Genomic DNA, 14,976 nt, shown 5'->3' with positions numbered 1-14,976 from the left:
TGCCAGTCCTGTCTAAAGTTCGACTGCTGTAATCGTCTTTGCTTAAGTAACTAATCATAGTCAAGCAGACACCAGGGTCCCCATGATGTCACCTGTCACCTGTGATACATTGCAGCTTCGAGTCAATCAGGAAGAGCTGCCAGAGAATTCCAACAGTCCCCATGGTGAGCAGCAGGAGGAAGAGGCCAACCAGGCTCGTCACAAGCTCACTGAGAGCAAGCAGCAGATGCGGACCAATGTCATCCGGGAGATCATGAACACTGAGCGGGTGTACATCAAGCACCTGAAAGACATCTGTGAGGTGAGTGCCACACCTCAAGAAACACCCCCCCCGCCATGCCCTATGGGGTGTAGTCCACAGCTGTTCCTCAATCACAGCCACATGATTACACCCTCTGCTCTTTCCATTTCTTCATCATCACATGTTGGTATTGAGGCTTAAACTCAGGGCCTGACCTTTAGCTTTTTTGCTCAAGGCTTGTGCTGTACCACCTGAGCCACAGCTCCACTTCCAGCTTGCTGCTGGTTAATTGGACATAAGAGTTTCATGGACTTGCCTGTCCAGGCTGGCTTTAAACCTTGATCTTCAGATCTCAGCTTCCTGAGTAGTTAAGATTATAGGCGTGAGCCAGCAGCACCCACCTGACAAAAAGGAGCATTCTTTTAGCAAAAATCCACTTGATTTATAGTCATAGATTTTTCTCTTTCCAGTCCCCTACTGTGTAATCTCTAACTTCCAGATGAGATTCTGAGCTATTTAGGCATGGTAGGGGGAAAAAAAGGTTTGGTTTTTTTTTTCAAATAGGTTAAATTCTTTTTTTAATATATATTTTTATTGTAAAGATACTGTACAGAAGGGTCACAGTAACATGAGCAAGGTAGTGAGTCCATTTCCTATTGAGCATTGTTACATGGTGACATTCAAGGTTAGTAGTCTTCTCAACAGTAAGTTTTATTTTGTAATCATTTTGTGGAGTTCAAGGCTTTGTGCCTGCTAGGTGAGCACTCTACCACTTGAACCATGCCCCAGACCTTTTCGCTTTAGTTTATTTCAGGTAGGGTCTCTACTTTGGTCTAATGCCTGTCTTGGCTTCTGATCTTCCTGCCTGTGCCACCTTTATTGCTGGCATTACAGATATATGCTACCAGAACCTCTTGTTTTGTAGTCTTAACCTGGCTTCAGAGAATTGACCATGAGTAAAAATGAGTCTGTGTTGGAAACACATTTGACCCCTGCTGTCAGAAAAAAATAGACTCAAGAAATAAAGGAGATCTTGTCAAGGCAATTTACTTCTGCACAGAAGGGTGCTTGTGTAGCCATTTTCCCTAGAGTTAGGTCAGCACACTGAGCGGGGCAGTCTGCTTGATTTTTATCCTAACGCCAATCTGCCCCTCCTCCTTGTCAAGCAGTCAGGTTCACATCCTATTCGTAATTGGTTACCAGGGTGATAGGATGGTACAAGGAAGTTAGAAAGCACTCCAAGTGTCAGTGAAAAAGTTGCCACTCAAGATGGGGTCTATACTTTCTTTGTGTGTATGCTGGCCTTAGAGCTTGAACTCAGGGCCTGGGCATTGTCCCTGGGCTTTTGTGCTCAAGGCTGGCTCTCTGCCACCTGAGCCACAGCTCCACTTCCAGCTTTTTGGTAATTTATTCGAGATAAGTGTCTTATAGACTTTCCTGTCCAGGCTCAGGGGTCTATTCTTTAATCCCATTGGTAAGGACTTATATCCTTGACACAGCTGAGAGTGACAGTCTGAAGTCAAGAAGCAAATGTATTCTAGGATATAACAGTACCAGGAAGGATCAATACAAAACGGTAACTGGTTACAAGGTAGAGACACTTTGGTTTGATAGGTAAGATTGCTTTTTCTCACAGTCTGGAAGATTGTTTTTGCCCCAGGCTGGTCTTTGCTTGTGGCTCTTGTCTTGAGTCTCAGGGTGAACTGTTTTGTTGGTGTGACCAGTTATCTATCTGTGAGTGCTGAGTTCAGCACTAGTCTTTCATCATCAGCTTCAGCACCGAAGAGAAACTCAAGTCTAACCTGCCAACATTTTAGTCTATATACTTTTTTCTTCTGGTTAGTTGTAGGGCTTAAACTCAGGGCCTGGACGCTGTCCCTGAGCTTCTGTGCTCAAGGCTGGTACTCTACCATTTGAAGCCACAGCTCTGTTTCTGGTTTTCTGATGGTTAATTGATGATAAGAGTGTCACAGACTTTCCTGCCTGGTTTGGCTTTCGGACCATGATCCTTAGATCTCAGCCTCCTGAGTAGCTGGGTGTACAGTCATGAGCCACAAGCATCTGGCTATGGACATTTTTTTTTGTTGGTCCTGCTGACTTGATCTCAGGGCCTGGGTACTTTTCTACCCAGGTTGGCTTTGAACTGTGATCCTCAGATGTTAGTCTCATTTGTTCAAGGTTCTTTGGTTCAAGGCTAGAACTCTACCACTTGAACCATAGTTCCACTTCCAGATAGTCTATATAAATTTGTGGTAAGTGAAAAGTCTTCAGAGTAGCATTTTAGAAAAATTGAAATAACTGACTATAATTGTAAGAAATTAACCATGTAACCATCCCTTTACCTGGCTAAATTCAGCTATTCACAACATTTTCACTGGGCTTGCTGTTATGGATGAGGAAACACACCACCACATTAAGTAGTGGGGTTGGGTTTTAAACTCAAACACTTTGAACTCTTTTTTTTTTCCAAACACTATGAGCTCTTATCTTGTATTATTTTCCTCTTAAAATTTATAACAACACTGGTGGCTCACATGTGTAATCCTTAGCTACTCAGGAGGATGAGAGCTGAGAATTGTTGTTCAGAGCCATCCAAAGCAGGAAAGTCTCTGAGACTCTTCTTTCCAATTAACCAGCAAAAAACCAGAAGTGGAGCTATGGACCAAGTGGTAGAGTACCAGCTTGGAGTGAAACAGCTAAGGGCCAGCACCCAGGCCCTGTGTTCAAGTCCCAGCGCATACACACACACACACACACACACACACACACACACACAATTATACCATGAATCTGTAGCAAATGTTTTATTAAATGGATAGTTTAATCTGTTTCAATAGGTGATACTATCAGAAGTAGGTACTACAAATATGGATAGCTAACTCTACCTAAGCCCTTGTCACCCCATCATAGTGCAGAGAGAGAAATAATTAGTGTTGGCCTCTAGCTAAAGATGTGTGGACTTGAGAAAGCAGATAATAGTGGCATTCTTGGTTAGTAAGCCAGAAATGACAATGCACAGGATCACATTCACAGCACAGCCAGCAAGGACTGAGATTGGCAGGTTTTCTTGGCTGTGAGATGGAACTGGGATGGAAAAATGATCATCTTGAGAATTTGGGCCAGGCCAGGCTCTGGCCAGGCCCATGCCTATAATCCTAGCAAGCAGGAGGCTGAGATCTGAGCATCACAATTCAAAGCCAGCCCAGGTAGGAAAGTCTGTAAGACTCTTATCTCCAATTAATCACAGAAAAACGTGCATGTAGCACCATGGCTCAAGTGGTAGAGTGCTAGCCTTGATCAAAAAGGAGCCCAGGGACAGCACCTAAGCCTAGAGTTCAAGGTCTAAGATGGGAAAAAAAATTTAGGCTGGTGCTGGTGGCTCACGCCTATAATCCTTCCTACTAAGGAGGCTAAAATCTGAGGATTACAGTTCGAAGCCAGCCCAGGCAGAAAAGTCTGTGAGACTCTTATCTCCAATTACAAAGCCAACTCAGATGGACAAATTGGAGAGACTCTTATCTCAAATTAACCAGCAAAAAGCCAGAGTGGAGGTATGACTCAAGCAGAAAAGAGCCAGCTGTGAGTTAAAAAGCTAATTAAGATCTTGAGGCCCAGCTTTCAAATCCCAATACTGGCACATAATACCTGTCCTTCGCCGTCCCCTATCCCCACACACAAAGGAGTTTTTAAAAAATAATACCAATACTAAATTTTAAGCCCTGACATTTGAAACTCTGACGTTTGAAAACCTTTTTCTGGAAACTTTAAAAATCCAACCACATGAAATTTTTCCCTTTGGTTTGTTTTAAAAATATTTATGGCAAATTGTAATCTTGGAAGGGGTTGGTCTCCTTAGGGACTTATGGAGGTAAAAATAATGTTCTCTAATTAAAATTCATTCTAAGCTAGACTCTGCTGGCTCATGCCTATAGTCCAAGCCTTGAGTTCAAGCATCAATACCAGCATACAAAAAATAAATAAAACTATTCCAAGAACTCAAACAAAAGAAAAAACGAAAAGCCTGTATTATTCAAAAAATAATTTTTGCCTCCATTTAAAAGTTTGCTTTTGTGTTTTGCAGGGCTATATTCGACAATGTCGCAAACACACAGGAATGTTCACGGTTGCACAGCTAGCCACGATTTTTGGAAACATTGAAGACATCTACAAATTCCAAAGAAAATTTCTGAAAGACCTTGAGAAACAGTACAACAAAGAGGAGCCCCACTTGAGCGAGATTGGGTCCTGCTTTCTTCAGCACGTACGTCACCATTGCTCTCCAGTTGAGATTATCCACTCCCATCTTCATTTTGAAATGTTTCCATTGTAAATAGAGTGTGGGGGGGGGGAGAGCGCAGGCACGCGCACTTTCACCTGGCTTCTCCACTCAACGCTGGTCTTCTACCACTTGAGCTGCACTTCCACTTCTGCCTTTTTACTGGCTAACTGGAAATAGTAGTCTGTTGGATCTTTTTCTGCCTGGACTGGCTTCAAACCAGAAACCTCAGATCTCAGCCTCCTGAGTAGCTAGGATTATAGATATGTGGTACCAGAACCTGGTGAAACAAGAGTTTTGAGATGCCTTCTTTTGGCTCTGCCAATGATTGTCTTCCCTACTGCACAGATGGGGAAAATATAGCCTATACAGTGACTGTAATACTACAGCTATTTGGAGCCTTCCTGTGATGGTGGCATGTCTGGTGGAGACATCACTCACTAGTGATTCACTGTCACTGTGGAATACTAAACAGACTTTTGTTTTGATGCCACTATTGGGGCTTGAACTCAAGGTCTGGGCACTGACTCTTAGCTTTTATCCTCAAGGTTGATATTTTATCACTTGAGCCACAGAGTCTTACAAACTCTCCTGCCTGGGCTGACCTCAAACTGTAATCCTCAGATCTCACCCTCCTGAATAGCTAATACTACAAGCCCAAGCCACCAGTGCCTCACTGCCAACAGTCATCTAAAAAGGAAAATGTAATTTCCAGTCCAAAGCCTGAGGATCAAGTATAATGATAGTAACCATGACAGCATGCCCTTTACTTTCTAGGTGCTGGACTTAGTGACTTTGTAGAGGCAGCAGAGCTGGGGCTACTGGGTGGGAAGAGTTTTAAATCCCTGAGAACAATGTTTGGTGAGAAGTCAAGGGGGAGATGTCACTCTAGGTGACAGGGACATCTCTGGGACCCTATAGAAGACCTGCCTAGGCAGAGAAATGGGTTCCTGTCGGGCAACAGATTGAGAAAGGCCACAGTAGAAAGCAGGAGCTGGGCCCTAGGGGCTCAGTGGATAGGCAACAAGGATTTGTTGTGATGGGTATTTTTGAGCGAAGTCCAGAAAGACTGGTTGTAAACAACAAAGAAAGGACTGTGGTCAAAACTGCCTGTGGGATTCTGAGTCTCAGAGAAAGAAAGTGTGGGTTAGGAAAATCTGTTTTCTGGGGAAGATAAGGGCTTGGCTTTAGACATGCAGTGTTTGTCTACAAGCAGGCCTATGGAGTGAATGAAATAGGGCAGGGCAGGATGGAAAGGCAGCTCTGGAGAGCCCTGTGGTGCAGTGTTGGGGAAGGCCATGGTCAGGGACAGTGCCCAGGGACAGGGCCTTGAATGCCAGAGATACCTGCCCTTGGAGGGAAAGTAGAAAGGGAGTCAGCTCCGAAACTGATGATACACCAAGGATAGCATCATGGTGGTACCTCTAAATAAGAAATCCAAGTCGGGCCTGGTGGCTCATGGTTGTAATCCCAGCTACTCAGGAAACTTGAGATCTGAGGATCATGGTTGCAAATCAGCCTGGGCAAGAAAATCTGTGAGCCTCTGTTCTCCAATTAACCAGCAAAAACTAGAAGTGGAGGTGTTTGTGGCTCAAGTGGTAGAATGCCAGCCCTGAGTGAAAAAGCTAAGAGAGAGTACTCTGATCCAGAGTTCAAACCTCAGTATGGGCAACAACAACAAAAAATTAAACAAAACAAAAAACCCAAAGAAGTCCAGGCAAAGTGGGTAAGAGCCTTTCAAATTAAGTAGGCCAAGCCTAGAGGGTTAGGCAGGAGACATGTAGGGAGAAGGGAGTGCAGCCTGTGGCACTTCCTGATCAGGGTTTGTCAGTGGAAAGAAGAAAGAAAAAGGAGCATATCAGAAAGTTGGGCCTCAAAGCTATGCCTTCGTTTTCACTCGAGCTTCAGCTATCGACCCCATGTTTACAGAGAACCCAATCCTCTCCCCTAGGGACAGGGAGGCATTTCCTGTCACCCAAGAGTCGTTCAGGATCACGGCCTATTCTTGCTGTAATATATCTCCCTTTGTTCCAGCTGTGTACCCTCCACCTGACTAGGCTGCTTTTCCTTCCAGCAAGAGGGCTTCGCCATCTACTCTGAATACTGTAACAACCATCCGGGCGCCTGTGTAGAGCTTTCTAACCTCATGAAGCAGGGCAAGTACCGGCACTTCTTTGAGGCCTGCCGTCTGCTCCAGCAGATGATTGACATTGCCCTGGATGGCTTCCTCCTCACACCTGTGCAGAAGATCTGCAAATATCCCCTGCAGCTGGCCGAGCTGCTCAAGTACACCACGCAGGAGCACAGGTGAGCACGCACCACGCGATTGTGCTATTATTTATTATAACTTAACAAATGTAATACCAATGTTCCTTTGTGTAACTTCATTTGGAAAGTGTTCAGAACATTTGTGCTTTTATTGATTGGATTATTTGTTGGTGCTTACTTTTTTCTGATTTTCTTTATATTCTGGACATTTTTTCTCATTGTTGTAGGCTGTCTGATCATTTTGTATATTGTTTCTTTTGCTATGTAAAAGTCTCTTAGTTCAATATGATTCCATTTGTCAATGTTTGCTTTTCCTGAACTGTTGGAGTCCAATTCAGAGAGTCCTTGTCTGGACAAATATTTTGAAGTATACTCCCTGTACTCATATTAATAACTTCAGAGCTTCAGATTTTACATTCAAGTCATTGATCCATTTTGAGATCGAGGACTTGCTGGAAAGAACAGATGAGTTTGGTTTGATGGTAGCATAATGAGACAAATCCCTTATTAGCACACATATAACTCCCCACTTCAGACATTGAGGCTTGTGTCCTTTGACAGCGCTTCCTGCACTGGGTAAGAGATGAAGCTTGCTGGAAAGAATTGCTTTTGACATGACTTTAATCATACTTTATATGGTAAAACTGGTCATGTTAGAATCAAAGCAATAATACAGACCATTCCTTGTACTAACAAAAGTAATCTGTAGTCACTGTGACTAAACCTTCTTGTGGCATTTGCTTTCATTCATTGTGATTTCTGAGAAATGAGTGAAAATAACATTTTTTCCAAAGAATTCTGAATTAAATTCCATCAGCTCCCTTAACCTATGCAGACTGTGAGCTATTCACGAGAAATAATAACCATTGTTTAAAAGCCCCTATGTCTAGACCATGGGTGTGTTTACAGCAGGGATCCTTTGTGAGTCACTTGTCCCGTGATTGAAAATAACTGCATTTTGCAGTGATTACAGCAATATCAAAGCAGCCTACGAGGCCATGAAGCATGTGGCCTGTCTGATCAATGAACGCAAACGCAAACTGGAAAGCATTGACAAGATTGCTCGCTGGCAGCTGTCCATTGTAGGCTGGGAGGTGAGTACAAGTCACACACACACACATACACACACACATACACATGCACACTTATATATATCCTTACACATGCATGAACACACACAGTCCTACCCATCCCTTTTTTAAAATTTATTTTGGCTTTGGAGTCTTCTACTTAAAAAAAATATCTATCTATCTATCTATCTATCTATCTATCTATCTATCTATCTATCTATCTATCTATATCTATATCTATCTATCTATATATATATATAAAATCTTATTGTTGCGATTAAGGTGTTGTACCAAGGACATGTAATGAGTATGTTTGTTTTTGGACAATGTCACCCCTTCTTTAGCTCTTTCCTCAATTTCCCCCTCCCATTCTTGCACACAGGGTACATAGGCCATTTTCCACATGCTGTATACTGAATAGTACAACTGTGTGCTTTAACCCTTCTCTCTTTTTCTGTACCCCTCCCCACTTTGCCCACCTTAAAAAGAAGGGGAAAAAATGAAAAAAAAACTAAACACCCCCCTAACAACAACAATGTTGACATTTTTTCATCCCTTCTTGACTAGTGGTGGCAAGAAGCATTATTATTGACACTTGATATTTTGGATTTTCTGTGGTACATGCTCCTAAAGACCTCTCTAAGCTGGGCACCATGGCTCATACCTGTAATCCTAGCTACACAGAGATATGAGATCACAGTTTGAAGTCAGCCTGCAAAGCTGAAAGTAGAGCTGTGGCTTAAGTGGTAGAGCATGCCTTGAAAAAACTCAGGAATAGTGCATGAGTTCAAGCCCCAAGAACTACACGTGCGCATACCCCACAAAAATGATCTATTTTGAAGCATATTATTGGATTGAATTAAACAATTAACTACTTTATACCCCACCCCTCAAAGAAATAAAATCTGAAGAGTATTGGTGTCAATGAATTGCTTAGCTCCTGGCTTTTCTGACATGGAAAGCCAGCTTTCCCTTTCCATGGTCCCCTACACAATCAAAGAGATACTGAATGGGTGATCACCCCACATATTAATAGAGTGTTACTGCTACAGTGTGATCTGTGTAGAGGAGAGTGATATTTGCCTCAGAGGCTACCTACAGAGTATTACATAATCCAGTACAAATACACAGTAATCATAGCAGTAATCATATTACTTATTTGTACATGCATGGGTATGTAACAACTAGTGCCTGTATTGTATGTACCACATGTCAAGCACCAGTCTGACAGTTATATTTGTGAAGTCATCGAAGTTATCAACAAGGTGGGAACTATATTATTCCCATTTCACAGATGGAAAAGTGCAGCAAAAAGCCAGAGCCACATAGCTAGAAAGTGAGCAAGCTGGATGGAGCTCAGCCTCCCTGGGCAGCACAGTGTCAAAGCCTGTGTGGATCTCCTCTGCATAGTACCGCTGATATTGAGAAGAGCAAGCAGACATAGATTTTTGTTCTTATTGTTAGTTTGTGCTGATATTGGATCTTGAACTCAGGGCCTGGTTACTGTCCCTTAGCTTTTTCACTCAAGGCTAGTGCTCTACCACTTGAGCCGCAGCTCTACTTCTAACTTTTCGCTAGTTAACTGGCAATAAGGATCTCACAGACGTTTCTGCCTGGGCTGGCTTCTAACCATGATCCTTAGATCTCAGCTTCCTGAGTAGCTAGAGTTACAGATGTGAGTTCTCATAGTTCTTGGATCAAATAAGACCTGCCCTACATCCAGTAAGTGGTCAGAACTGACTTCTAAGAACTGAGGAGGTTTGGAGAAAGAAGTTAGGATTTGAGGATCATGGTTTGAAGCCAACTAGCCAAGAAAGCAGAAAGTCTGTGAGATTCTTATCTCCAGTAATCCCTCCCCCCCCACACACACACCAAAAAAAAGTCAGAAGTGGAACTGTGGTTCAAGTACTAGAGCACTAGTCTTGAATAAAAATGCTCAGAGACAAGTCCCCAGGCCCTAATATCACACCAATGTTTTTTTTAGCTAGGTGCCAGTGGCTCACACCTGCAATCCTAGCTACTCAGGAGGCTGAGATCTGAAGATCAGAGTTTGAAGCTAGCCTAGGCAGGAAAGTCTATGAGACATTTATCTCCAATTAACCAGCAAAAGACAGGAAGTAGCGCTGTAGCTGTAATGATAGAGTATCTATCCTTCAGCAAAAAAGCTCAAGGACAGTGCCCAGGCCCTAAATTCAAGCTCTAGGACTAACACACACACACACACACACACACACACACACACACACACACACACAATTAGGGATTTTGAAGTTGAAGTGGACTATGTCAGTGACAGGTGGAAAGAAGTACTCATTTTCAGTGGCCTTGTTGATTTCCAGAGCTTGGGCTGACTCAAGAGACAGAATCTGGCTCCTTTATTTTCTAAGCAGAGAATCTAGGGCATAAAATAGCTCCAGGCAAGTAAATAATGGAACTGTTTCTTGAATTCAAGCTCTAAAAAATATTGTGTATGCTGGGATTAGAGGAGAATGAGATTTTACAAAATGAAATCAAATGTCTTATCATGTGCCATAAGGTAACACTGGAGTAGATCCAAGTGTGTGTGTGTGTGTGTCTGTGTGTGTGTCTGTGTGTCTGTGTGTGTGTGTCTGCCTGTCTGTCTGTGTGTTAGAACTTTAGTTTTAAACTCATGGCTTCACAAATTAAAGTGGTAGAACTACTTGAGTCACATCCTAGTCCTTTAGGTTACTTATTTTGACTGACTGATTTTTTTTGTTGTCATGCTAGCACTGGGGCTTGAATTCAGAGCCTGGGCCCTGTCCCTCAGCTTTACCTCTCAAGGCTGGCACTACCACTTGAGCCACAGCTCTACTTCCAATTTTTGCCGGTTACTTGGAGAAAAGTGTGTCACAGACTTTCCTGCTCAGACTTGCTTTAAATCAATAATCTTAGGCTCAGACTTTGAATAGCAAGATTATAGTCATGTGCCAGTAGCACCCTACTTAAGTTATTTTTTTAGACCAGTGTCTTGTGTTTTTGCTCAGGTTGGCTCAAAAGTTATGAGAAAGCTTGGCACTGGTGGCTCATACCTATATTATTAGCTATTTAGGAGGCTGAAATCTGAGGATTGCGATTTGAAGCCAGCCCAGATAGGAAAGTCATGAGACTCTTATCTCTCATTAACTACTAAAAGCCTGGAAATGGAGCAGTGGCCCAAATGCTAGCTTTGAGTGAAACTGCTAAGGGAAAGCATCCAGGCCCTGAGTTCAGTACTGGCAGCAAACAAACAAACAAAGGAAAGGGAATCATGGGAGTCTTTTGTAATGTGTCCCTGTAGGTTAGAACCTCTCTGATGTGTCTTGTGTGCTTTGAAGGTTTATCTTTCTCAGCTGCTTTGCAGATCTTGGCTAGGTTCTATTAGTTTAGTATGGTTACACTAGAAGTTCAGGTCAGGAAGATATTTCAGGCCACACAGAGGTACTAAAACATTTTGCCATTGAGTAAAAAGTAAAGAGAGACATGTCCTGGACAAGTAGATCACAAGAGCGGTTAAGATGGCCAACCTTTGAGACCCTGCCCTCCTGGGTGTGGGGACAGGAAGTTGGTGGTCTCAGGTGAATAGGAATCCAAGGATGGTCTCTGAGCTCCTTAGTGCCTTGACACCACCTGGAATCCAAGTTGGAAGATCTAAAGTCTGACTTAGCCAGGTGACTCATACCTGTAATCCTAGCTCCTCAGGAGCTGAGATCTTAAGATCATACTTCTAAGCCAGCTCAGAGAAAAGTCCATGAGACTGTTATCTCCAGTCAACCACAAAAAAATACAGAAGTGGAGCTGTGGGTTAAGTGGTAATGCACCAGCCTTGCGCAAAAAAGCTGAGGTACTATACAATTCCCAGTCCCCGAGTCCAAGCCCAGTATCAGCATGCACGCGTGCACGTTTGTACACACACACACACACACACACACACACACACACACACGCTAAATAAATGTCTTAAATAAATATGTCACTTTTATCCCTCTAGGGCCTGGATATTCTAGACCGCAGCTCTGAGTTGATTCATTCAGGAGAACTGACCAGAATCACTAAGCAGGGCAAGAGCCAACAGCGGACCTTCTTCCTGTTTGACCACCAGCTGGTGGCCTGCAAAAAGGACCTGCTACGCAGGGACATGCTGTACTACAAGGGCCGCATGGACATGGATGAGATGGAGCTGATTGACGTGGAAGATGGGCGGGACAAAGACTGCAACCTCAGCGTGAGAAATGCCTTTAAGCTCGTCAGTAGGACCACAGAGGAGGTCCATCTGTTCTGTGCCAAAAAACAAGAAGACAAAGCCAGGTGGCTGCAGGCCTATGCAGAGGAAAGACAGCGGGTACAAGAAGATCAGGAGATGGGTGAGGAAACCTTAGCTTTGGGTGATCATTAACCTCTGCCTTTTGACCTCTGCCCTGTGCCTGCTGGGCCTCAACCCACTCCCTCAGAGCTAAATACCAGTGTGGAGGAAGAAAAAGGGATTATAAATTCTAAACTTGCTCAAAGCCAGACCACCACAGATGGCACATGTGCATCAAAACCATGATATAAGATAGCCTTCAGGTTGTGATCTTTTGTGACAAGACTACACTCCCGAGCCTCCAAAGCAAGTTAGAATTGTGAGCATGAGCTGTTGAATTCAAATTCAGCAGTAGATAAGAGACACTGGTCCCCGTAGCCCACATCAGTGCAGACCTCAAGGGTCACGTGATCCAGAGTATTGAGCCAGCCACATCCCCTCCATCTGTATATGTTGGTCCATATTATGGCTTAGCCTGGCCCTGGATTTTGTTCTCTCCCACAGATTCCCAGGGACCAGTGATATGGTTAACAGGATTTCTAAGTCTGCTAGGCTAACCTGTCATCAAAAGCAGCAGTGTCTTCCAAGACCCTCCATAGGCAGATAGTGATCCCTCTGAGGGCACAGAACTCTCCTTAAAGCTCTTTCCACTCTATATTAGGGTCTTCTATATCTGGCTTCTGGCAGGTACCATATATTGGCTGCTTGCCTCATTGTTGGACTCAATACCTTTCTGCCAGGATTCTCCAGATAGTTGCAGATGGCAGTTAGAAAGACACAGAATGACAAATGTGCACCAGGGGCTCATGCCTGTTATCCTAGCTACTCAAGAGGTTGAGATCTGAGGATCATGTTTTGAAGCCAGCCCAGGCAGGAAAGTCTGTGAGTCTCTTATTTCCAGTTACCCAACAAAAAGCTGGAAGTGGAGGTATGGCTCAAATGATAAAGTAAGTGCCCGCCTTGAGCAAAAGAAAAAAAACAACTAAGGGACAATGGCCAAGCTCTGAGTTCAAGCCCCAGTCCCAGCAAAAACAAACAAAAATTTTGCACTTGTGGCTCACACTTGTGATCCCATGTACTTGGGAAGCAGAAATGAAGAGAATTATGAACCAAAGCCAGTTTAACCTCCTTCCTTCCCCAAAAAAAGACATACATGAGACTCCATCTCAATAGAAAACATGGACATGGTGGTCCATCCCTGTCCTCTTAGCTACAGTGGGAAGCATAAATAGGAGAATTGCAGTCTAGACTAGCCCAGGCAATAAAACAAAACCCTACCTCAAAAGTAACCAGAACAAGCCGGGCGCCAATGGCTCACGCCTGTAATCCTAGCTACTCAGGAGGCTAAGATATGAGGATCATGGTTCAAAGCCAGCCCAGGCAGGAAAGTCCATGAGACTCTTATCTCCAATAAACCACTAGAAAACCAGAAGTGGGGCTGTGGCTCAAGCAGTAGAGCGCTCTCCTTGAGCTGAAGAGCACAGGGACAGCACCAAAGCCCAGAGTTCAAGCCCCACAACCAACCAAAAAAAAAAAAGTAACCAGAACAAAAATGGCTGAAGGTGTGGCTCAGTGGTAGACTAGCTAGCTAGTTAGTGTGAGGCCTTGAGTTCAATCCCAATACCCAAAACCATTACCATAATAATAAAAATGGAGAAGGTAAGTTGGAGATTCCTTGTGGCAATCCTTTCATTCTCCTTGCTCAGTCTCTTCATCTCTCTCCTGGTTCTTTAGGTAGGGATGAAAACGTTGGCATCCACGTGGGCAGGGATTTCTTTTCAAAATGTTTTCCTGTATTCTGAATATAGATTATACTTGTTTCTAAATCTAGGAATGGAAATTCCAGAAAACCAGAGGAAACTCGCCATGTTAAACGCTCAGAAGGCAGGACAGGGCAAGTCAAAAGGTAAGGTTTGGAGAAGGTTTGGCTCATTCATAATGCCCTGGGGGAGGCTAGTGGCTGTTGGACTGACCAGCTCGGAGTGCTGAGGAGAAGCCAGAGGACCAGAGTCTGCATCCATTTTTTTGTTTGTTTTGGATTTGTGCTAGTCCTGGGGCTTGACCTTGGGGCCTGAACGCTGTCCCTAAGCTATTTTGCTTAAAGCTAGCATTCCACTACTTGAGCCACTGCTGTACTTCTGATTTTTTTTTTTTGGTGGTTAAAAGAGTCTCATGGATCTTTCTGCTGTGGAACCTCGGTTTTTAGGATTCAGCCTCTTGAGCAGCTAGGATTACAGACGTGAGCCACAGGCACTGGCTTGTATCCAGTTTTGTAAGTGGATACATACATTTCTTAAGTGGCACAAGAGAGCTGTAGACCCTTGGTTCTGCTAGACTCCTTTGCTCTTCCAATCCCTTAGGGAATTATGTCACTTTTCAAGCCTCTTGATGGGTGATAACCTTCCTTGGTCTATCACCCATTTTGAAGGCATGCAAGGAGCAGTAAGCTGGCTGCACCTGGCCTGTGTACAGAGCAAGCTCCAGGTGCAGCGTGTCAAGCAGTCAGTGACATAAAAAGAAGAGGTCTTTCAGAGAGGAGATCCCCACGTATAGCTGAGTCCCAGTGCATGTGCACTAATGTCTCCACAGTGCAGATGACACCAAATATCTAGCTCAAATTTTTTTGTTTTTTTGTTTTTTTGTTGTTTGTTGTTGTTGGTTTTTGTTTTGGGGATTTGTTTTTTCTTTTGTGAGTTTTTTTGGGGGTTGCTTTTGTGGGTTTTTTTGTGAAAATACTGTACAGAGGGGTTACAATTACATGGGCAAGATAATGAGTACATTTCTTATCAAGCATTGTAGCCTCCTCGTTTGTTTCCCCTTC

At 43.6% G+C, this 14,976-nt stretch overlaps 1 protein-coding gene across 1 annotated transcript in view; it reads left to right on the top strand.

Annotated features, from left to right (window-relative positions):
- Positions 1–14,976, top strand: part of Spata13 (spermatogenesis associated 13) — a 74,310-nt gene that overhangs the window by 55,216 nt on the left and 4,118 nt on the right. The window contains exons 7-12 of the mRNA XM_013012207.1: positions 116–301; positions 4,323–4,502; positions 6,592–6,824; positions 7,750–7,879; positions 11,844–12,216; positions 13,987–14,061. Coding sequence (XP_012867661.1) covers positions 116–301; positions 4,323–4,502; positions 6,592–6,824; positions 7,750–7,879; positions 11,844–12,216; positions 13,987–14,061 — 1,177 coding nt within the window. The remainder of the gene's footprint in view (positions 1–115; positions 302–4,322; positions 4,503–6,591; positions 6,825–7,749; positions 7,880–11,843; positions 12,217–13,986; positions 14,062–14,976) is intronic.

The sequence above is a fragment of the Dipodomys ordii genome, unplaced genomic scaffold (assembly GCF_000151885.1).
Source record: "Dipodomys ordii isolate 6190 unplaced genomic scaffold, Dord_2.0 Scaffold1, whole genome shotgun sequence".
Taxonomy (NCBI): domain Eukaryota; kingdom Metazoa; phylum Chordata; class Mammalia; order Rodentia; family Heteromyidae; genus Dipodomys; species Dipodomys ordii.
This window is presented reverse-complemented; position numbering and strand designations above follow the sequence as displayed.